Here is a 23,420-nt window from a genome sequence, read left to right on the forward strand (position 1 = left end):
CAGATGAACCGTAAAAGCGAATCATAAAAGCGAGAGCATCTAAACAAGATTTCAGTAAAATTGATCAAGAATAAGATAAATTGTGGAAATGAAAAATACGAATATATGACGAATATTTAAAAATTAAAATTTTGATCGAATTTTGATCGCAGTAAAAATTACGAGTCTTCGAGTTATATTATCGTGTATTTTATCGTCGAAGAGTGGAAATTGATTTTTGTTCGAGATAGGAGATAATAAAAAATGACTAATGTTACAATATCTAAAACTTATTATTATTCGTTAAAAAGAAATTTCAATTTTGAATATTTATTTGCAATAATTGCAGGATGATTTTTTAAAAATGAAAAAGAAAAAAAAAAGAGAAATCATTTTGTTACTTTACTCAAATAATCAACATTTTCCTCAAATATCAATTTCACCCCAAACAATATTACTTCATCTACTTTCCAATTCTCCAAAGAAAACACATTCCAAGTATCATCTCCCCTTATCAAACACTTCAATTTCACGGCAATCCTCTCCAAAGGAGGGACGTCCAATATCCCAATATTGCTTCTTTATCATCATCCTAAATAATTCACCCTGATCCAACCAAATATGAATCGAACCAGAGACAACAAAATCTACCGTTGGACAAATCGAAAGAAGCGCAAAATTTGCAGACACCCCTTATGAAAAACTTGCTCATCTGGCAAACGTGTCCGAGCTGAGTTTGCACAAGCTTTGAGATCGCATCTAGCTGCGAGATCGAGCGGGCGGAAAGATTGTAAACTTTGTTGCTTCGTGCTCAAGATATAAAAAAAGGGATCGCGATTTATTTACGTGTTTAGCCAGGTCTCGTTATGGAAAGGATAGATTTCTCGTAACCAGCGGGCGAATGAACAGCATTTTCATGAATTTTCATCACAATGGAACCGAAGATTCGAATAGAGAAATATAATTTCAAATAATTGAGAGATTTATGATAGAAACAACCCTTACGAAATTTCAAATTTCGTGAGATCATGATTTTATTAGATTTAACTTAAAGTTGCACAGAGAAATAATATAATATGTAATTGAGAGAAGTGGAAACCTTTTCATATCTTGAGATCTACACAATTTTTCGACAATATAATTACGTTTATAATTATATTTAAGTTTGGGCATATATAAAATTCGACACTTTTATTCGACATTATTTTTATATTATTTATTTATTCGACATTATATCGACATTAGTTTTTATAAATGAAAATTTTTTTACGGAGAAAATATCTTTTTTATTGCGAGACGTATGGATTTTAAATGATTAAACTTTGGGATTCGGATGATTGTGCGAGGAATCGATCACGATGAGTGTTCGTTCTGTTTTAAGAAGATCAACGGTGTTTTCATTCAGGAGAAATTGGATGAGAAGAACAAGGGTGCGAGTGATTACGATAACAAATTTTCGAGCAGTGACACTGGAAAATACGAAACGACGCCTTGGCAGTGATTGCAGTTTACGGGCGACACCGTGATTACGAAAATTTCGCTCAGGTTAGCGTGTTGGATTCTTTGTCCGGTGATCTTATGTCGTTCTTCTTTCTTTTTAGAGAATTTTAATGGAATTCTAAACGTCTTCTCGTCTTATCGAAAAAGTTAATAAAAATTGTAGAGTTTAATTTGTGAAATTAAATTGGTATTCATATAATAATTTTTGATTTTAGATCAAAGTTAATTTAGAATGATTTGAATAGATAATTAAGTAACTATAGAATCCTTTGAGGTAATTAGAAGTAATTAGAATGAAAATTATTGAAGATGATCAAACAACGTTTTGATAAATAATATAGATAGAATGGTTAAGAATAATTTTTTAGAAGAAAAGTAATTTGTTATTAATATTTTTTTTTTATTTGTACACTGACTTCGTACCCGATCTGCTAAGCAAAAACCATTAATTCTACCTAAGAAAATGATAAACAAGCTCGTTTAATCTCTTTAAATCTTTTAGCAAAGTAAAAGGGACTTCAAGAGAAACTGTATTTAATTCTTGTTGCGATTAATCTAGGTGAGAAACCGGGTGAAAAGTTTATTCTTTAATTAAATTCTAAATGGAGCTAGTCGGTTCAGGCGATTAAAAATTGTTAACGCGTAATTTGCTTTGATTATTCGTCAAACTTTCCCACCTTGGAATGCAAATTATCAGATCAATTATACAGAATCTGGCCAAACTTTCTACTCGTGGAAATTTAACGGATTAATTACAATTAACATCTTTTATCTCGAACTTCGTTCCTCGTCCATATATTAATCATCTTTAATTCGATATCATCTCGATTTCAAAAAAACATTGGACAAATATATTGCGAATAAATCTCGCACAAAAAACTCTCAAATAACATTTCAAAACGATCAACATTATTCTGATGATCCTACACCAATTTCTTCCCGATCGACCAATCTATGAAATAAAATTTTCCACTCAACATTTCCACTCAACCTATTCCGTGCAACACAATGGCAACACAGTAGCAAGATTTCTTCCGTTTAATATCTAGTATTAGCGTTTTAATAAAACGGATCCACGATCGCCTTTGAATTTATCCGAGGAAGAACGGGCACGGAAATTGGCGAGCATTTCTAACGCTTTCCACATTATGTAGTTTGAACAGAAGAAGAGGGAAGAGACGGAGAGGAAGGAAAGAAGAGATGAAGAGAGAGAGAGAGAAAGAGAGAGAGAGAGAAAGAGAGAGAGAAATAACAAGCAATGCGCTAGGAAAAATAGGGGATGGACGGGGAGGGGAGTTGAGAGAGGGCAAATTCAGAGCCACGCTGCCGGCATCCTTTGTTATACCGCGTTGAGTCTTCCTTTCTTTTCTATTCATTTCATCCGAGCGCGCTAACAGCATGCTTTCCATCCCCTCCTTCTTCTCCTCCACCCCCAACCCTCCTCCTCCAACCCTTTCGAGCCGTGGTTTTTATACATCCGGCTTAATAAAACGTTCAACACTCTTTCGTTGTTACATCGTGCGTCTACCAGCTTCCAATCCTCTCATGCTCGACCATCCCCTCCCCTCCCCCTTACCCCTTAAATGTCGCGAAATGCGATTAAAATGCATAGAAAGCTCGCCGGATAGGAAAAGCGTAAAGCGATTTTTATTTTTTTTTTTCCATTCTTTTTCTTTCTTTTTTTTCCTTCTTTTCTTTCTTTCTTTCTTTTTTTTTTCCTTCTTTTTTTCTATCGTTCCTTCGTAATAAAGTATTTGGTGACGAGGAACTATGAAATCTCTTTTCAAGAGTGATGTTAATTGAATCTATCTTGGGGATTTTTAGGGATTAAGGTATTTGCTACTCTGGGTTTTAGAATGGGGATTGAGAAAATGATAGTACGATCATATAAGCATAGATATTTTTATAGAGATTATAATTTCTTTCTTTCTTTTTTTTTCTTTGAATCGAGATGTAATAATATATTTCTATTGAATTTAATAAGGGAACAAATTACAAATTTCCATTATTAATAAATTCTCTTTCGTGTAAAATCAAGAGGAAATTATTGTATGTTTGTAATATCGTAATTGGAAAAGTTTATAAGATTAGTAATTAGTTAATCGATTCACTTGCAATATTTTTTTTTAAATTATCGCGTAAAAGAGGTTTGATAATACAACATTGAACGAGTTACATTTTTCCATATCTCATTGATAAAGAGTATTCTATCAAGGATGGATTTTACAATATCGTGAATCGGAAATGAGACGAAAATTCTCTTGAAAGCTCGAATGATTCCACGGGAACAATTCGAACGATTCGACGCGGAACAACTCATCTTTATTCCATTTATCCACCTCCCTTTGTATTAATCCTCCATGAGAAAGAGGCGCGCGAAAGATGCTCGATCTCGGGAAGAAAGAGTGCACAGCCTTTAAGACAATCTGTTAATTCAGGCTTTAATTTAACTGCCCGTCTCCTTTTAATTGCTGCGTTTTTCATTCGAGGATAAACGAGAGGTATGGAAGAGGACGTTGAAAGTCGTTTCGTTCCAAGGTGATATTTCTTTTTTTAAAATCGATCTCAATGAAAGATTTATTACTCACTACGATTAATAATTAAGAAACTTCAATTTATAGCGTATTTGTAGTTTGAAGATGAATAAATCCTTTATTTTCGTAATAAATAAAATTATCTGTAATTTGGAAAGAAAACTTCAAGAAGACATTAATCGTGTAAATCTAAAAAAAAAAAAAAACTTATTCCTAACTTTAAGGAATGCACAATTAACACGTTCGTCAATTAAGTACGTACATATGTGACGCTTCAGATTCTTCACGATGAACATTACATATTAATTTTCACGGAAATTTTTTCAATGAGGATGATTCTGCACGTTATAAAGGATGATTAACTACATTTACTCGCTAAATACTTATTTTTTTCGTATTGTAAAATTAATATATTCAAAATGGTTAATTTTAACGTTTTAAATTTTATCAACTCGATTATCATTTATCACGTACTGTCTCATTCAGAAATATTCTTGAATCGTGCCACGTTCGATTATTACACCGGGCCATAATTTCACGGTCTAAAAAATAAAACAACAAGAGAGATTCGTTGGTACATGGTGGAAACGGAAGCCGGCACCGCGCATTCAATGCATGCTGAGAAACGACGACTCGGCAAAAGGAGTCTTGGAACAGTGAAAGGAATTAGAGCGTAGTTCAAAGAAGATGAAATGAAGACGAAATAAAAAGAACGTTCGAAATAGGGGATTGAAAAAAGAAGCGAAAGGATGCGACGGAATCGGGGAAAATGGAAAAGAAAAAAAAAAAAAAAAGAAAAACGAGTCCAAGGCTCGCGGAGAAAATACAGTTTGCGAAAAATTGGAAGATAAAGAAAAATCATATTAAATTATTCTCCTAAAGTCATTTTTATTGAGCACTTTTAAATTTTAATCAACTTTAATATACTTTCTGAAATATTTTTATTTTAAAAAGTATAAAAATATGGAATAATAAACAAAATAAAAAGTATTTCTATTAAAGTATTATTTCTTTTAAAGTATTCAAAATAAGAAACGCTATAAAAAAAATTAGTAAAAGACAACAAAAGGGAAGGGAACAACAAGGGGAGAAATTTGTTAATACGCGAGAAAACGTAGGAAAATTCAACCTAGGTCAGGCGTTAATGAAAACGAGAAAGTAAGGAACCCGAGAGGGGGGGGGGTGAGAGAAAAGGAAAGTAAACGAGAAAGCGTAGAATTTTTCCTCGAAGGAAATAAATATAAGACCGGGATCACGGTGAACCGCGAATTGTCAATGGAAGTAGGAAAGAAAAAGCAACGCTGTTATAAAGAAAGGAACGAGAACAAAGGTTTCTCGAGAAGAAGAAAAAGAGGAAAACGGGATGAAAATGAAGGGAGAGAAGGGTGGTTCGCTCGTAAGAAATTTGAATCGCAATTACGAGAATTAATTTTTTTTTTCTTCCTCCTGTTTGATCGTTGGTGCATGAAAAAAAAAAAAAATAAAAAAAGAAAAGAAAAGGAAAGAAGGATGGAAAATAAAACATGGACGGATGTGTGACGTGGCCACGGTTCAGAATCACTATTCTCGTTTCCTACCTCCGGTTCCTCCGGAATATCGCCGACTTCCGGGGTTGCTAAAGCCACTTTTGTGACTTCAAAAATTTTCCCTACATTGATGAATAATCGTACGTTGAAAGTTGGATCGATGACCGTATCACTCTTTGACTTATTTTTTTCTTCTCTTTTCTACGATTGAATGGTTCATTGACGTGGTGAGTTATCATCGAATTTAACTCAAAAGAATTTTAAATTGACGGAAGATGATTATATTCGATGTAATTGTTCTTCATTTCTTTAATTAAACAAGAATTATTCCTTATATAATACTTCCATATATAATTATATTTAATTTTGAAACAGCGAATATTTTGCGAGTCAATTGGATGAATTTTAAATGTTTGAAATCAGATCTAGTTAAATGACAGATTTTGAAGAATTTGCAAAGAAATATTATCGAAATAATCTTGGAAAGTATAACGTCCTATAAATTCCTTCCTACTTTAATACAATTAAAGTTAATTAACATTAAATATACATTGAACACGTGCCAGTATTCGATCCATATTCCATTCCATAAGTAATTCAATATCAAAAATCGAGGAAATTATGCATTGTGTATTAATCTTCAAATCTGAAATAATTAAGTCAAAATTATTAATGGGTCGGAATTAATCAAACGATCAAACTGCATCAATAATCTATATATGTAAATAATTTCGATATTCGAGTCTTTAAATTATTCAATAATAATCTGTATATAAAGCTTAGTGTACATCGACGAATCTGCCGTTTAACAAACGCATCGAATCGATTTTCGTCTCATTTCCACGACGATCACGTACAACAATCAGAGGAGAGCTACTTATGCATACACGCATATATCGGTATATATATATATGGTGGAAGAGAGATTACTGGCGCAATCATCAGTTCCCAAGTATTCTCTTATTAAGGAATTAGCGAGCGTGTTTAACGAAGGAAGGGAAGTAGAAGATGCAACTTCATAGTCAGCATGGTTTCCGGCTAACTGCCCCACTCAGATAACCCGTAACAAACTCTTGGGAAGATACGGTTATGTCGACGCAATTTAGCCTCATCGCTGCCAAAATTATCGAATCATCGCATTTGTTTCATCCTGTAATTTAATTTACCGATCAAGTTTGTTCGAAGAAATTAAAATGATTTTTCGATTTCCCTTGAAAAATAATATATTACTTATTGTCAAAGATTGAACGAGAAATTTAATTTGATCATTAAACTATGGAATGTTTATGAAAATTGATATTGTCTTTGTGAATAAGATTTCTTCTTTTCATCCTTTAAATATTTTTATCTCGTACTATTATATTATCATAATTGATAGGATTTCTTAATTGTATGAAATATGTAAATTGAAAAATATATTATTTGAAATTGAATTTTTACTTCATTCCATCTATTTTGAAATTAATTCAAGTGAATATTCTGTTTCGTTGATTAGAAATTAATATAAAAAAGAAAAAAGATCTAATTTTTATCGCGAGTAAAGAATTAATTAAATTTATGGTTATCTGGATGAAAATTGACATCGAGCACTGAACGATTTTTCTCGTGGATCAGAAGAAACTATTTGTTCCAGGAAGTCGTTTAAAATACTATAAGGCACAATGACTTGCTGGAAACCCTCGTCTCTCAGAGAAGAAATATTGGGCTGCAGCCCTTCTCATTTTCCTCTGCTCCTATCTCGGTTTTCGTTTATAGAATCCGTATAACCAACGTGGGGAAACGTGGCTGGCTATTTTTCCGCAATCTCATGTAAATCGATAGCATATCATCGAAAATTGCAGAAAATATCTTTTCATCTTAGAAAAAAAGAAAAGAAAAAAAGGATTAGTGAAAAACGTCAAATTTGGTAAAAATTAGTAAAATGAAACGAGAAAATAAAAAAGAAAATCAAATATCGAAAAAATGAATGAAAATCGTTAAATTAATAAAGTAATAAGTAAAAAAAAGTATTAAAAGAAATTAGAATCTTGAATGATAAAGAGGGAAGACGTAATTAGGTAAGACTTTGCAGAATCTTGAAGTGAAAAAAATGTGGGAAGAAAAAAAAAATGAAAAGATGAAGAAAAGAAAGAAAGAAATTAGAACATGGTGCAAAAAAGAATAAAAGAATGCGGTGTCTGTAAAATTTGTAAGAGAAATTGTAAGACAATGAATAATCAAACGAATAACTCACTGAAATGGAAAAATATGGAACGATAAGATTCTGAAAATAGATTATCTTTAAAAATAAATGAAGAATAGTATCCAAACAAATATTATTTATATTGAAAATAAATATCTTAATCGAATCAAAAGGAGTTGATTATTTAATTAATTTCCATCTGCTTTTTAATCAATCTTAATATCTTACAATCAAAAATATAAAAACGATCTTATTCTTTATTCCTTTTTTAAAAAAAAGAAAAAAAATAAATAACAAAGAGACGAGAAACGAACCGTTCATACCAGTAATGACACACTCCATCCCTCTTCTTTTAGAAACAGGACAAAAAGAAAAATAGTAGAGTCGGAATCTCAAGCTAAAAATAGAAAAAAGAGAAGAAAAGAAAGAAAAATAATAAAAAAAAAGAAAGAAGACGATACAACAAAAATTGTCGTTGCTTATCAACGTGGAACGCGTAACAGTTCGAAACAAACGATTCGATGAGCACCGAGCTCTCGAACGAGGAGAGCTCCACCCCTTTCCATCCCTCCACCACCTCGTGCACGTCTGTTTTCGTCGCTCGAATCTCGACCAAGCAGGCGGAGAAACGCAGATAAAGGTTTTAATTCCATGCGAATGAATCAACGTGCGAAAATCGGGCGATTGGATCGGATGGGGTGGAAAGGGGGGATGTGATTGCGTAAAGGGATGAAATGGGAGGAGGCTCGATTGATGAACTGGCTGAAACAATGGTTAACTTCGCAACTAATCGCTTAATTCCTGGATTGCCGAGTTATGTCCACCGAATTTCGATTCCTCCCATATTTTTCTATCTCTTCTTTCTTTATTTCTTTTCCCTTTTTTTTTCTTTATTTCGAATTGACGGTCTACGTCACAGTTTTCGCCACGTAGCCGAGATACGAATAATAAGCAATAAAAACGATTTCTAATATCTTATTAATTATTTAAATATATATTAAGCAAATTACCAATCAAAATATTGCTATGATCAATAAGAAGGCATTAAAAATAATTGAGAAAAACGAGATATCGCTAGTATCAAGAGATAAAATACTATTTTCCAAGAAGAACCAAAGAAAACTCGATATTATTTCGATAATAATACTAATTACCAAAAGGGGATTAAAATTAAATAATTATCGAACAAAATTCGTTCCAATTCGATATAGAATCGACTATACCCCATCGATATACATCCACAGTAACGCACATATTACGAAATTCCTTGTCGATTAACAACGTCAATGAATCGTAAGAAATAACTTTTTTCGACGAAGAAAGGAAGATCGGGGAAAAGAAATTCCCGAAGCGGCCGATCTCCACACGCCAATGGCTTCTTCTTCTGGATCCGGATATCTGGACGATATAAAAGTGGCCGCGAAATAAGGCGAAAAGAAGGCGAACAATGGCTGCCGGCACGGTGAACGACTCACTTTGTTGCTTTCACTGCGAAACTTTTCTCGTCCACGCCACTTTTAAGAAAGTTTCGTGAAGAACAGTAACGGCAATCATTGGGGCCGAGAGAGAGAACGGGAGGAGAGGCCGATTCTTGTTCTTGTCCGTTCGACCGAGTCATCGTCGAGCTTTTTCTCTCCTTTCTTTTCCCTCTTCTAGGGAATTGAAAGCGAGAGACGAAGATTTTTTTTTTTTTTTTTTACGAGACGATTTTCCTACGCCATCTCGCGGATTCTTCGCAAAAATACCATCGAGTAATTAAGGAATTGTGAAGGTTTTGATTTAACGCAATCGGAGGAACGATACGGCGTTTGAACTAGATGAAGGTAGGTTAGATGTAACGATTTGTGATGAATTGATTAAGCGGGGAATGTAATTTAGATATGAGGTAATATGAAATTTGTATTAGGTGCGAAGAGCGAGATTTCGAGGAGGATTCGTTGGAAGTAGTGGATATTTTAAAAATCGATTAATTTTATGAATAAAATCATCGTTGTCTTCGTTCTCGCAATTTGTGGAATTTTTTGTGAGTAAAAAAGAGAGAATTGTTTTATCAATCGAAAGATTACTCACGTGTTCTGTGTTTATAGCAGCACCGTCACGAATATCTTGATGATCGGTACCGGAACCATTGACCATACCAGATCCGGTGCCAGCACTTCCGCTTCCTTTTCCACCCACACCGCCAGCTGGTGTTTGTGGCAAGCTCTGGAAAAGAGAAAAGCGATATTAGAATGATTAACAATTGTACACAATTTCTTTATTAATTAAAAACAGTTTTTATAATTGTATTCATTATTTCTTGCTAAATCTGAGAAACACATTTAAATAAAACATTGTGTAATACGCTTGAATTTATTTTATTAACAATAACTCATTTTATAACGTTTGCCAGAATAAACGAAAGGGTAAGATATTTTTCTTGCTCCTTGTTTTTCATCCACGAGCAATCTGTATCTCTAAAGTATAATTTGTCTACTGTTTCATCCGCAGAAAATCAATCTTCGTTCCACGGAATCGAAGATAAACAAAAAGAACCAGTTTTTTTTAAAAGCAATCTGGAATTGAAACAGTGAAAACAGATACAAAATACGATGTTCATAACTTTATCCACTTCGTCGTCGATATATTCTTTGCTGATATTTTTTAATGGAAACTTGGTTCCAGTTTTTCTTCGATTTAATTAATTATTCATCGTATCTCGGCACCCATTAATCCTTAATTTTAAAAACAATTCGGATGATTCTCGATTAACAAATATTAATATTCATTCAAAATTACTCTTGATTCCTAATAATAAATATTTACGTAAAAAAAGTGAATAAAATTTAAAAAAAAATATGAAATAATAACAAATATAATAATTTAGAAAACTTATTTTCTTAAAATCATATCATATTAATTAAATCTATCGTAACAATTTATATGGAAGAAAAAGAAAGAAGAAAGAAGAATTAAATTATTCAGAGAAACAATAACTGTTTCCACGTAATCCACACATAATCATTAGCTAAAAAACTTTCTCCTTTTTTCTAAATTCTCGTCCAATATCCTGAATTCTACTTCAACGAGATTTACAGGCGATAACGAAAAACCAGGAGAAAATAAGACGGCATGCAAAAATTACAGCGGCACGATTTAACGTTTCAAATTACCAGAGGGGAGGGCAAAGAAAAATCCCAACCACAGCGCTGTCTCTTCCTGTCTGCGGAATCCGCGCTGAAATTTTGTCTCGATTTTGCCCCTTTCACCCCTTTCGTCTCTTTTATTCGGAAAATCTTTCCTCCTGTTTCGCCCTCGGCTTCGAGCTTCCTCCGAGCCCTATTCCGTGAAGCTTTTACGAGACGGATTAGATGGTGCAAAGATGGTCGTAAAGGGAAATTTTGTCGAACGTGTTTGCTCGTTCTTTGCTCTGAAGCCAGATATAATGTTGGTGAAGAATTTTCACGATCATGATTCCATCGATCTTTTCGTTTCGAAAATTTGATAATTTTTTTTCTTCGTAGAAATTTTAAGAATTTGGAATGAATCGTTTGTGATTGATTAAAAAAATGTAATCAGTTAATAGTCAGGGGAGAATGTTGTTTAAATTTGTTAAGAAATTTTAATCAGGAACGTGCACAAAGTGAATTCAATTTTTTAATTATTTTATTGTAAAATGAACAACAGAAATTATTTTTCTTGTATAATAAATTTCTATACTATAAAAGATACGCGTTAATAACGTAAAACAATACAAATTACATTTTGCAAACGATTTAAATAGCTATGGATCATTTATAGTAATGGATAAGTAATAAAATAGTAAGTTCAGTCATTTTGCGAGCCACGAATGCGTTCCACCTGCTTCCAACAAATTTCCCTATAACGTTTGGGGAATTCTGTGTTTACGAATAAAATATATTAACAGCACTTTAGTGTTTAATAATGGACTATCGGTTATCTCGAACTATTAATTGCACCAACTTTTCGAGCAATGACATCACTCGAAACCTAATAAATGGGGGTTGTAAGTATGGTATAATTATCAGATATGAAATATTGAGTAAAATTATAGCAAATGCTAGTTAGAAATTAATTAATTAGCATCCACTATTAGCATCCACTTGTTCCATTTATTTGATAAATTGTTACAATTTATTTTACGAAGAGAATTTCTGTAATTTTGAGTTTAATTTTAAAAATAAATTAAAATTTAATAAATCAGTTATTATCACAAATTTATAAAAGATATATCACATAAAACAATTTATGCTCGAGAATAAAAGAATACGAAATTATACTTTTATATCCAACTTACGAACAAACATATACAACGATTTTAAATTTCACGCTTTGTACATATTATTTAGTCGAGAGAGAACCGAGATCTCTACGAAATGTGGTTTTCTCGCCACAATCTACTTGCAGAAAGGATTAAACATATAAATACGAAAGCAAGTTCCAAAGTAACAAAATTTTTTCCTTATTTAACAATCCGTACAAGCATTATGAAAACTCGTTTATTATGAGAAATTACATGATCTCGTAAGTGTAATTTCACATTAAAAACTTTATTATATTTTCATTGCAAACAGGGAGATTAGAAGAAACTTATCTCGATGAAAATAAAATTCAACGAATTGTGCTTTAACTTCTTGAAACAAGAATAAAAGAAAAAGAAAAAGAAAAAAGAAAAAAAGAAAAAGAAAGTGCCTCGAATTTCTTGGAAGAACCACTTCAAATGTTGTTTAAACTTTATCAAAAAACTTCTAGTAGTCTTCGACATAAAACCAGAATTCTCTTTTTCTTTTTTGACATCTTTTAACCATGTCAAGATCCTTTAATCTCTTCTCTTAATGAAATTCTCAATGATACTTTACAACTTCTTGCACGAAGAAACGCTTAATTTCAAAAAAAAAAAAAAAATAATAAAGCGATCTTCGTATCAAATCTCTTACTCGAAAGAAATTGATCAAATCACGATTAATAACGGATTCAAAAAACCGTGTTTACGACTTCACCATGCGATCCAATCGATAATTTTTAAGGGCTTTTCAAGACAATGGCTCGTAATTACGAGAGTGATATGAAATTCTACGAAATTTTGGCACGCAATATCGGTTTAATGACGCCTTTTAATGAAGAATTATGATACGCTCGTTAGATCGCTCGTCAACGAAAATTTTTCTATTTTCTGGCATTAATAAACGATCGATCGATTTCAGTCGAGGAAAAAAAAACACAATTGTGATACGACAAGGCGTGATATCGTTTGGCGACTGATACTTTAATTACATTCCTCTTTCATCCCTTCCAATATACATGTACATATTTTTTTTGGCAAGCAAGATTAATTATTGCTTGAATCGAGCACTGTTCACGAAGAAAAGAATCACGGATCAACGTGGATGCTGATTCGTTGGAAAATATTTTTATTACCTTGTTGAACAGTCACGATTGCATTAATATATTAATTACATTTCCTTTGACGAATACAAGGAAAGAATAATAATTGTTTGAAATTTAAGAATTATTAGACTAATGAAAATTTATTTTAAAAAAATTTAAATGTAATGATATATCCAATTTAAAGAATGGGATTTAAACGACAAAAACAGATATCGTTATTTCTGTGGTTCGTAATAACATCTATCAAATTAGAAAATAAAGATTATAAATTAAAATAAAAATAAATAAAAAATGGAACGCACAATAAAAGATATCAAAATTATTTTACATAAATCGAATATCGTTAACTTCGTGCAATATCTCTTGCCAAATTAAATATTTAAATCGCACGTCGATGAATAAAAAAGTAAATACATTGAAAAATGATATAATTGAAGAAGAAATTGCAGAATGGATATCTGTCGAATTTGATTGAAACGGGACTCCCAACGATTGGAGAATGAAAAAGAAAATTTAATCAAACATATGTTCTATTGTATTCAATTCCCGATACACAAGATTGTTATAATATATATACACACACATAGTATATATATATATCCCGACACAAAGATTGCAATATCGATCAAATGAACAGAAAATAGAAAGAGCTTGTGCTTTGATCTGACGCGGAAGAATAGACTCGCCAATCAATCCACAGTTCAACATGACATTTCGCATCAATGGTGTTACACATTCTATACAGATGAAATTCCTTTAATACACGAAATACAATTCCCTCTGTCCTAATTGCGATCCATGTATCCTGTTCACAATTAAAAAAGAAGAGAAAAGGAAAAAAAAAATACAAGAACTTTCTTTCGTACAAAAATGTTCAAAATAATTCTTCTTCTTTGTTCCATGTAAAATTCAATGCGATTCAACTATCATTTACCATCATTTCTCCAAGATTCAAACAATACTATAGTACTCCCTTTCCTCTTCAAAAAAAAAAAAACAAAATTCAGATAAACAATCCAAAATCCAGAATCCAAAATCTGAACGATTTCAATTCAATTCCAACAAAAGTGGTTCAAAAAAACGAAGGAATACTCGGTAATTACGAAATCAAGAATCACGTAGAGAGCAATCCATTAGCGTATCTCACATCGGCCAGGCATCCGGATGAGCTGTAATTCACCTTCGGGTGTTGGAAACCCGGATGCTGGAAACGCGGATTTAATCGCAATCGTTCGCGGGGGAAGAAAAAAAAGAATCGGGATCACGGAAAACGGATCTTGTAATCATAAACGGATAATCATAAAATCGATAACAGTCGAAGCAACGCTCCGTGAATCGCGAGAAGGAAGGAACGAGAAAGACGGAAGACGAAGGACGACCTGGATCACTTCCATTAAAAACGCTTTCAAGAATGGGGGGAGGGGGTCGCGAGTCGATAAAACGATATTTGGCCTTCCTTAATGGAACGTGGCCGATCGAATGGCACTTTGAAGAGGAGGGGGGCGCGAGGCTCGAACAAGTGGAAGGAAACGAAACAGGGAGGGAATCCGTGACGCTGGAGCCACAGTGGTGTCGAAAGCGAGGGGCCTCGGTGGCCACCCCTTTTCTACTCCTCCTCCTTCCCTCCAGTTCCTATCCAGTTGGCTTTTATTTCGTGTATTGGTAATAGCATGGAGTGGTTCGTCTCTATCAAAGTAATAGAGGCTCGAAGACCCTTTAAGTGACGTTCGCCACTTTACGATCGCTCTTTATAGACGATCTCTACCTTTCTCCCCTGCACCCCTTACTCCACGCTCGATCCACCTCCTTGGTATCTTTTATCGAAGGGATAAGAAAAAAAAAAAATAAATAAAAGCAAGGAAGGAAGAAACGCAACGAGGCAACCTTTACCTCACTCGGATAACATTTCTTCTCTCTTTTTGTTTTTTTCCTCGATGGTGAGGAGGGTAGATTGAGCGACGAGAAGGGAATGGAAATCGATGATCGGATTGGATTGAAGTATCTTTATGGGGATATCGCTCGATGATCGAATAATTTTAAATAACGTACGATCGATGAAGTTGATAATAAAATATTAACATGGTATAAATTTAATCAAAGAGGTGTTTAAACGTGGCGTTCGATTCAAAAATCTCAAGAAAAGTCCAAGTCTCTCTCTCTCTCTCTACAAAGAAAACACGAAATCGGTTAGAAAAGATACTTCTACAATTCGCCTCGTGACGATATCGACCACCATTTTTTTCTTCTTTTTCATTCGTTCCGGAAAACCAGGTTCCGCTTCGACGACGAAACCTTTCCTCTTCCGCAACCCCCAAGCAACGTATCACAGGGAGAACAGCGGGAAGCTCGAAGCTCTCCCCTCGTCTGATTCCCCTTTGATGCCTGCTCGCGTGTTTCTTATTTTGCGGGAGATCGGGAGCGGTGGATGGATCTCCTTTCGCTCGGCCGGATGTTTTCGTAACTTCCGCGTGCCGCATTCGAGCGGATGCCTGCTGTTCTCTCTCTCTCTCTCTCTCTCTCTCTCTCTCCAGGCCGCATCCGCAACGCCTGCTTTAATTATTGCGCCGTCTACGCCGTTCCGGAAAAATTCATTCCCGCTTCCGTCCGTCCACGCTCGAAGCGTTCGTCCATTGGATAAAGCGGAGAAACCACGTTTTAGCTTTTTAACGCTTTCGAAATTTTTTCGCCTTGAAAAATTTGTGCGATCGCTCCTCGGATTTTTTTTTTTTTTTCGTGAAACGCGAATAGGTACAGGATATCTGTCGACAATTAATTTGAAAAAGGAATTTTAGAGAAAAGATGAGAAATAATTTAGAGATTGTTACGTGTAGATGATTTAAAAGATTTTTTACTTTTAATCTGTGCATTGAGAAAATACTGCGAATTTTACTGCGTAAAATTTATTAGATTCGATTTAAGGAATACGTGTAATAGATTTGTTTGTAGAGAAGTTATCTTTTAAAATATATATATATAGACGATACGAGAAAAGAGTTAGAATAATATACGTTATGGAGAAGTGTTGTTTTAAGTTTGAAACAGGTTATTTTAGAAAATGCAAGTTGAATGTACCTAGGTTGTTTCTAGTATTACCTACCAGGTTGGAAAATTTATCGTTCGAGTATTTATATTGCGAGTGTAGTACAGCGTGATAAAAAGTGATTCGATTTATTAGAGAAGTTTCTCTCAAGAAAGTTCTCTCTCTTCTCTGACAACTTTTCTTGGACGTTCCTTCTTTAAATGTCCTTTGAAAAATGGAATGGATAATCCTTAAAGTTTCCGTACAAAAATCACAATTGATAACTTGTAATAAATCCTTCGTAAAGAAAATTAAAATATTACCGCAATCCCTTGTAATAAAAATTTCAATCAATTTGCGTTTCGAGGTCAAAGAGAAAAATTTCATGTTACAAATATTACAAAAAAAATGTAAACCAAATCTCAACGCGATAAACATCGAAACGTATTTTTAAAAATCCTCTCGTATTTTTAAAAATATTCGTCAAACGTCTAAACAATAAATTCGAACGATTCGATTCAGCGTTTCCTCGTTCGGATTCAATCTTCGTATTAATCGCTGACCACGATCCATTATTTCCTGCAACACTTTCGTTGTATATGATTATATATATAGATTGTATCTATGCGATCGTTTCGAAGTTATGGCTTTTCGATAAGCGGAGAACGCTTCTTACGAGATTATATCTCGTGGTCGAGAAGAGTGTGCACGTATACGAGAGCCGAAACGTACAATGGACGAAAGTTGGTCCGTCTCGCAACAGAACCTCTCAATTTTCTGATCCTGAAACTCGAGGAAAAATATAATAAATTCGATGTCCAACCGTGAACGAAGAAGAATGATACATCGAGAAACTTAAATTTGGTTCGAGTATATAGAAATATTCATCTCATTGTCATGGATCACCTCTCAAAAGGAGATTTGTTATTTCCACGGATTAGAAGAGAAATATTATATTATTTATCCCATCACTTTCATCCTATTCCTTCATTCCTACACCTAGAATTCAAATTATACAAATAAAATTATTATACGATTTTAAAAATTAGATTGACAATTATAAATCATTAGTTACTGCATTTCTTAAAATTAACTAAAATTATTTAGTTTTAAAAATTAATCTCAATTATATACCATAACTGACAAACTCTACATTTTTATTACATTCTACTACGATCTTCGCGTTTTCGGATCCAATCCTCCGGCAGATCGACCGATGAATTTTCGTCCTCTATCCTGCATCCAACGCCCCTTGATCTTTCTCCGCGTGTTCCCGCACCCGTGGCGCAACGATTCGTCTTTATCAGACGCTGTAAAAGCAAAGAGCGACGCTGGTTGCGGTCGCACAACCGAGAATTCACCGTCGAAACTGAATTTTCCCCGAAAGTGCAGGCTAAAAGAGCAGGTAACTCGTTTCTCTGAAACTTCCTGTTCCTGACGGTGGGAAAAAGAGTCGGGGGTGGAAGGCCGCCCAAAAAGAGAATCGAAAGAATCTTTGCCGATTAAGTCGACAGTGAACATATTTATTCGCGCTTTCGAGCTTATGGATATCATATTCGTTCAAATATTGGGGATTTCACGTTATGTGCTTGTCTATCACGATTGATGATAGATTCAAAGTGACGATTTTGTTTGCATCGAATCTTCGTTGCGAATTTATTTTTCACGTGACAATTTCATGTTCCAGCGATATAAAATTGCATTTTCTGAAATTAATCAAAGAGAATGCAAGAATTATTCGTGTTATTCGTCGTAGCAACGAAAGAAAGAATCGATGCCACTGTTCATTCATTCTCTCTTCTGCGCAGCTATTCACTTTTTAGCGTCTTGTATACGAACACAAAATTTAATAACATTTACCTTTCTTTTTTAGACATCAATTAACGTTAAATAAATCTTTCGAATAGTAAAATAAATCTAGAAATTAGAATTGCAATTGATTTTTATCGAAAATTTTAATTTACAAATAACATTGTATTCATATCAAATTTAATTAATTTAAATAATTCAATGAAAATAACGAAGAATAGTCCTTTATAATTAAAAATAATTTAACGCTCCCTCCCTCTCCCTCTCTCCTTCTCTCCCTTTCTCTCATTCTTAATTCTTAATTCTATTTCTCGTTCGAAGTGAAGGTGCATTATTCAATTTGTACACGTAACTCGCACAATTCATTCTACTTCGCCAAGTTTCTTTTTTAACCCGGCTCGCTTAAGAAAATTGTTATTTGCGGCACGAAACATCGTGACACGGCGAACTTTGAGAGGGTTGAAATTATTTTTCAACCTCGTGAGAGGGGAGGAGGAGGGGTTGGTTGATCGCCGTAGAGTGGCTCGAAGGTGTTACCAACGCACGACAGACGCTTAAGGCTAATGACTTTCAGCGTCGCGTTATGAATTTTAATGAGATTCATAATTACGCAGCTGCTCGCTTCCTTCCACTTCGCGAAACGAATTAAAGATAAAAGGGGGTGGAGAGGCGATCAATCACTCGAATCCTCTTTCATTCTTTCATCACATTCTTTCCTCTTGATAACTCGAAAACGTTACCAAGTTTTCACTTCTTTCAAAGTATATATATATATCCTTCCCGAGGATAGAGGAAAGCTTCCACCTGACGTTTACTCGTCTGGTTCGCGTGTCACATTTACGGGATGAAATATACGGGATCTAAATTGAGGTATATGGACGCGATAAATGGCGCGTTCGAAGTTTAATATTTCATAAGTTGGTGAAGGGAAATTTATTATTGACAGTGCGCCGATGGAAAATAGACTGTTGCGCGAATTTAATGTTGTTCGCATCAAACTCGCGGGTAATTTATATTTGCATATGTAAATTCGACGAGATATTACGAGAAAATTATAATTATAAAGCTGGTGGATGTTTAAGTTTCACATATTGTTATTGTTTTTTTTTTTCAAATTATAGAAAGTCGTATTTATTTTACGACACGTTAAAAAAATATCCTATGCATTCAAATTCACGTATATACGTATATACAATTTTTGAAGTGATGATTCGTTTAAAGCGAATCGATTCTCGATCAAAATTGCATAAATTAATCCCAGGCCATTGTTCCCGAACCGCGGGTAGAAATTAATTCGTTATCAGCGATTTTCTGGCCGCGCAGATATTCCAGAATCCCGTTCGTGCAGATTCTCATTAAGATCCCTCGAATCACTCGTCGACGATCCAAGGATGTAAAATATGATGGTGGGCGAGTAAAATTGTGCCTTCTCGATATGGGATAAAAGTTTCTCGCTTGGAAATGGAATAAAATTTCAGGTTGAAGATGGAGGACGGGGTGAACGAAGAAATCCTCTTGCTAATCCATCTGCTCGACATCCTCGTGCTAAGTCGTAGGTTATTCGAGATTATGGAATGGAAGGGAAGGTCACGACTTCGAGATTAATCCCTTTTTGAATCGATAATGAAACTTTATATTGGTAATCGTGTCTGATCCAATTTCATATTCGTCGTATAAACATATCGTATCTGTTCCATGTGTTCCAGATTTTGAATAGATATGTTAAACGTTATCTCTGTGTAATCTAATCTGTGTAACTTTCAATACATACAATAGTAACAGTGTATTATTTCACGAGTAGTTAAACATACGTGTATTATTTCACGAGTAGTTAAATATGTATATATCGTTTCATGAATATTTAAATACATCGTGTCCTTATTTCGCATGTATTTAATTACACGTGTATGTGTATTAATATATTCGTATATCTCATATATTTATTGAAATAATATAGATGTAGATTTTTATATTTTTAATCTCGAACCATGAAATTATATATTTTATATTCCATTAATATTCTATATTTTAAAAATCATTTAAATTAAAAGAGAAAAATTTGTTGTTAATTAAATACACATGTGTTTTTAATATATGTATATACTTTTGGAATAATGATTTTTAATATTATTCAACAATGGTTTCGTTTAAACGAAGGAGGATCGAACTCGTTGGCAGAGAAAACAGGGATGTCGTCGACTGTCTTGGCGAACTGTGAAAGTTTAATTACCTGTAAAACGTGCGAACCAAGGGGACGGTCGACGAGGCGTTAAAATTGTTAAGAAATTTTGCGATCTCGACGAAGCGTAAAACGTAGGACGATCTTTTTCCTTTTTTCTTTTCTTTCTCTCTCTCTCTCTCTCTCTCTCTCTCTCTCTCTCTCTCTCTTTCTCTCTCTCTCTCTCTCTCTCTATATGTTAATTATTCGCGTGAGAATAATCGGATCGTGGAAAGTTAATGGTAAATCCAGCGAAAAGGATTTCGGTGTTTTGGTTCGTTTCTTCTTAATATGGGAATGCTTTTCGGGATGAATTTTTTAAATACTGCGAATTCATTCGACACAACGAATTTTTAAAAAATTTTTTTTAACTAAAAAAAAAGAAATTATAATTTACACTTTTATTTTTAGGAATTATTTTGTTCGAATAATATTTGAACTTGTTCGTTACACATTTTAAAAACACAAATGTCGCGCGCACAACTATCTTCTTTCTCATAATTCCTAAAATAATAATAAACAATCGATTTACCATACTAAAATATTCCTCAAATATTGAAAGATAAATTTCCACCGCAAATTGAATATATTCTACAAATATTTTAAAATACAACGATACGCCATTTGAAAAGTCTACCACCTTCGAGAAACATCGGTGGGTGTAATTTTCCTCCCCTTCATTCGCTGCTCGCACCGTGGAATCGTGCAATTTGCAGCGCGTGCTATTTCCATCGCGCGTTTCGTCGCCTCGCGCACCGTTTTCACCCTGTTGGCGAGCACCAGACGGCTGCGTCTAAAGTGAACTTCCCGACTCAACTGAAATATCCGTTATGATCCGCGTCCTCGTTGGCCTGAGTGCGAATGCAGAAAGGGGGAAATAAGGAGTAAAGTGCGGAGGTGCGAACGTGCCTGTACAAGGGGAACTACGTGTACTCATTGTGGGTGGAAGATAAGTGGCTGGTCGAAGGCGGGATGAACAAGTTTAGTGGATGAATTTGGAGAATTCACTTGGACGAATAGCATTATCGATGAATATCAAAAATGTATCGCATATTGTATTTGTATTCATTTATTATCAGTTGTATTATATTGTTATTTATTAGCAAAGATGGATAGACGAACTTTCATGAATATTTTCATAAAAATTAGAAGAACTTTGAACCTCTATAATTTAATGAAGAGAGTGACTTTTGACTTGATGAGCGACAGATCGTTAGAAGAAGAAAAACTTGTGTTTTAAAACCCGTTTTCGTTTATCTCAGTACGATTTCCAGAAATATCATCGTATATAAAGTGAATGTAATTATCGATCATTCACTCTAAATCTGATTAAATTCTGTTAAAATTAGGGAAACTTTGAACCGCTATAACTTCCAAGATAATTGTTTCCTGTAAATAAATGAACAATCGTTAGAAACGTGGTATTTTACTTTAAAATACATTAAAATACTTTTCGATTTATGTCGATAGGATTTCCCGAGATATTGTGAAGAGAAGGGTAATTTAGTATCTTCATCTTTGTTGTCTACTTTTCGTCTCACTGACTTATCCCAAAGTCCAGACAGACAGTGATTCCTAGAAGAATGCAATATATTCATTTCCAGGAGAAAATATAAGTCACTGGATCGTAGACACCCCCATTCATAAACTTCATACCTACTCTTAACTACTTTTAAAAATTTAAAATGCTTATATCACTTGATTAAGATAAAACAAAAAAATGTTCTTCTTTTTTTTTAATGCAAAAATTCAAAATCTCATTCTCGATTAATGTTATAACATAATTAGCATAATATCAAGTACTTTCTTTTTATATTAGTCGAATATTTGAACACATTTTCACAGTAGTAATCTGCTGCCTATTTATACTATAGATCCTTCGTGTTTACACTACCACCGAAAAAAACCAACCCTGAAATATTCAAACTTCCTTTTTCCCTCTTTCTTTCGCGACACCATCAACTAGCCCATTAAAACGCCAGGCCATAAATCAGCTTACACGCTTAATCATCCCCTCTCCGCGGGCCGACCACGCAGCAACCCTTGACGTTCCACGAGTCGACTGAGTTCACCTTATCAAGATCTTAATTAACATATTACGGAAACCGCGCCTCCGCAAGACCTCGGCCAAAGCGGCGAGATATCCGCGTTGCTATATCCACCACTTATCCTGCCACTTATGCTGCTCCTCCTCCAACAGACGAATAAGTCTTCGTGGCAACGTGTCGTACCACACCATCATCCGCGGAATAAAATATGAAAATCTTGACATCCCGAGTATATCGGCTCTATACGATTCCCCTCTCCTTCCCCCCTCCCCTGTCCAAGAGAGAGGTTCCTGAAACAGACTATAAACGATTTCCACGGGTAAACATTTGCCCATAGCTCACGCTCGCAGCTGCGGTTCAAGTTAAATTGCCTTCAAAATTGCGCCCCTCCCCCGGCGTTGTAATGGTAACCCCGGCCACCGACTCGGATCGTTCGCATAAATTTCAACCCCGGCTCAGCCCTCGTGCCAGAACTCGCGCGCCAGCTTGGCCGCGTCGGTAATTGAGCGATGATAACGATAAACAGGAATTTTATGTTGATCCAACGCGACGATCGCGGCGACGAGCCGTGGCGATTCACGCGGCGAGGACTTCCGCTCGGTTGATCTTGTTTGCAAGCTGTTTGGAATTCTCTCTCTGTGAATTTTCCTACTTTTACGTTTCTTTTCGTTCAGTGTGTATCGCGTGTTTTTTTCTTTTTTTTTTTTTTGCAGGTAGTGGAGTTTCGACGCGTGTTTCTGAAGGTGTGCAGATATATTTTTTTATTATTTTTAGAGAGCTTTGAAGTAGAAAGATTTCTTTATCAGACTCGTTTGTTTGTTTGTAAATGTTTCAAAAGATTTCGAGAAAGAAACTTATGAGGATTATTAGCGATTTAAAATTTTTTCATTTTGTGGAATTTAAGTTAATGATTTAACGGTGTTTCAACGGTGAAGGATTAAACGTTTCTTCTTAACGCGCGTGCACAGATCAAGGATAATTAAGGGAAGCGATATCAAAGTTGTAAAGAGGGGGTATAAAGTATATTGGCATATAAAAAGATTAGTATGGGTAATTACTACGATAGCTGATTCCACGTGAACTTTGTTGTTCGTATTAAAAACTTTGTTGCTAGTGCAAAAGCCAATATCAACTTAACTTTTCATATTTGTGTAGGAGAATGAAGGGATATTTCAATTAACTGTAAAGTAAAAAAGAAAAAAGAAAAGAGGAAATAA

At 34.4% G+C, this 23,420-nt stretch overlaps 1 protein-coding gene across 1 annotated transcript in view; it reads right to left on the reverse strand.

Annotated features, from left to right (window-relative positions):
* Nucleotides 1-23,420, reverse strand: part of LOC122719919 (mediator of RNA polymerase II transcription subunit 12-like) — a 420,913-nt gene that overhangs the window by 42,169 nt on the left and 355,324 nt on the right. The window contains exon 4 of the mRNA XM_043946182.1: nucleotides 9,792-9,926. Within this exon, the coding sequence (XP_043802117.1) occupies nucleotides 9,792-9,926 (135 nt within the window). The remainder of the gene's footprint in view (nucleotides 1-9,791; nucleotides 9,927-23,420) is intronic.

This window comes from Apis laboriosa, unplaced genomic scaffold (genome assembly GCF_014066325.1).
Source record: "Apis laboriosa isolate Shangri-la unplaced genomic scaffold, ASM1406632v1 scaffold9_cov152, whole genome shotgun sequence".
In the NCBI taxonomy this organism is placed as follows: Eukaryota; Metazoa; Arthropoda; class Insecta; order Hymenoptera; family Apidae; genus Apis; species Apis laboriosa.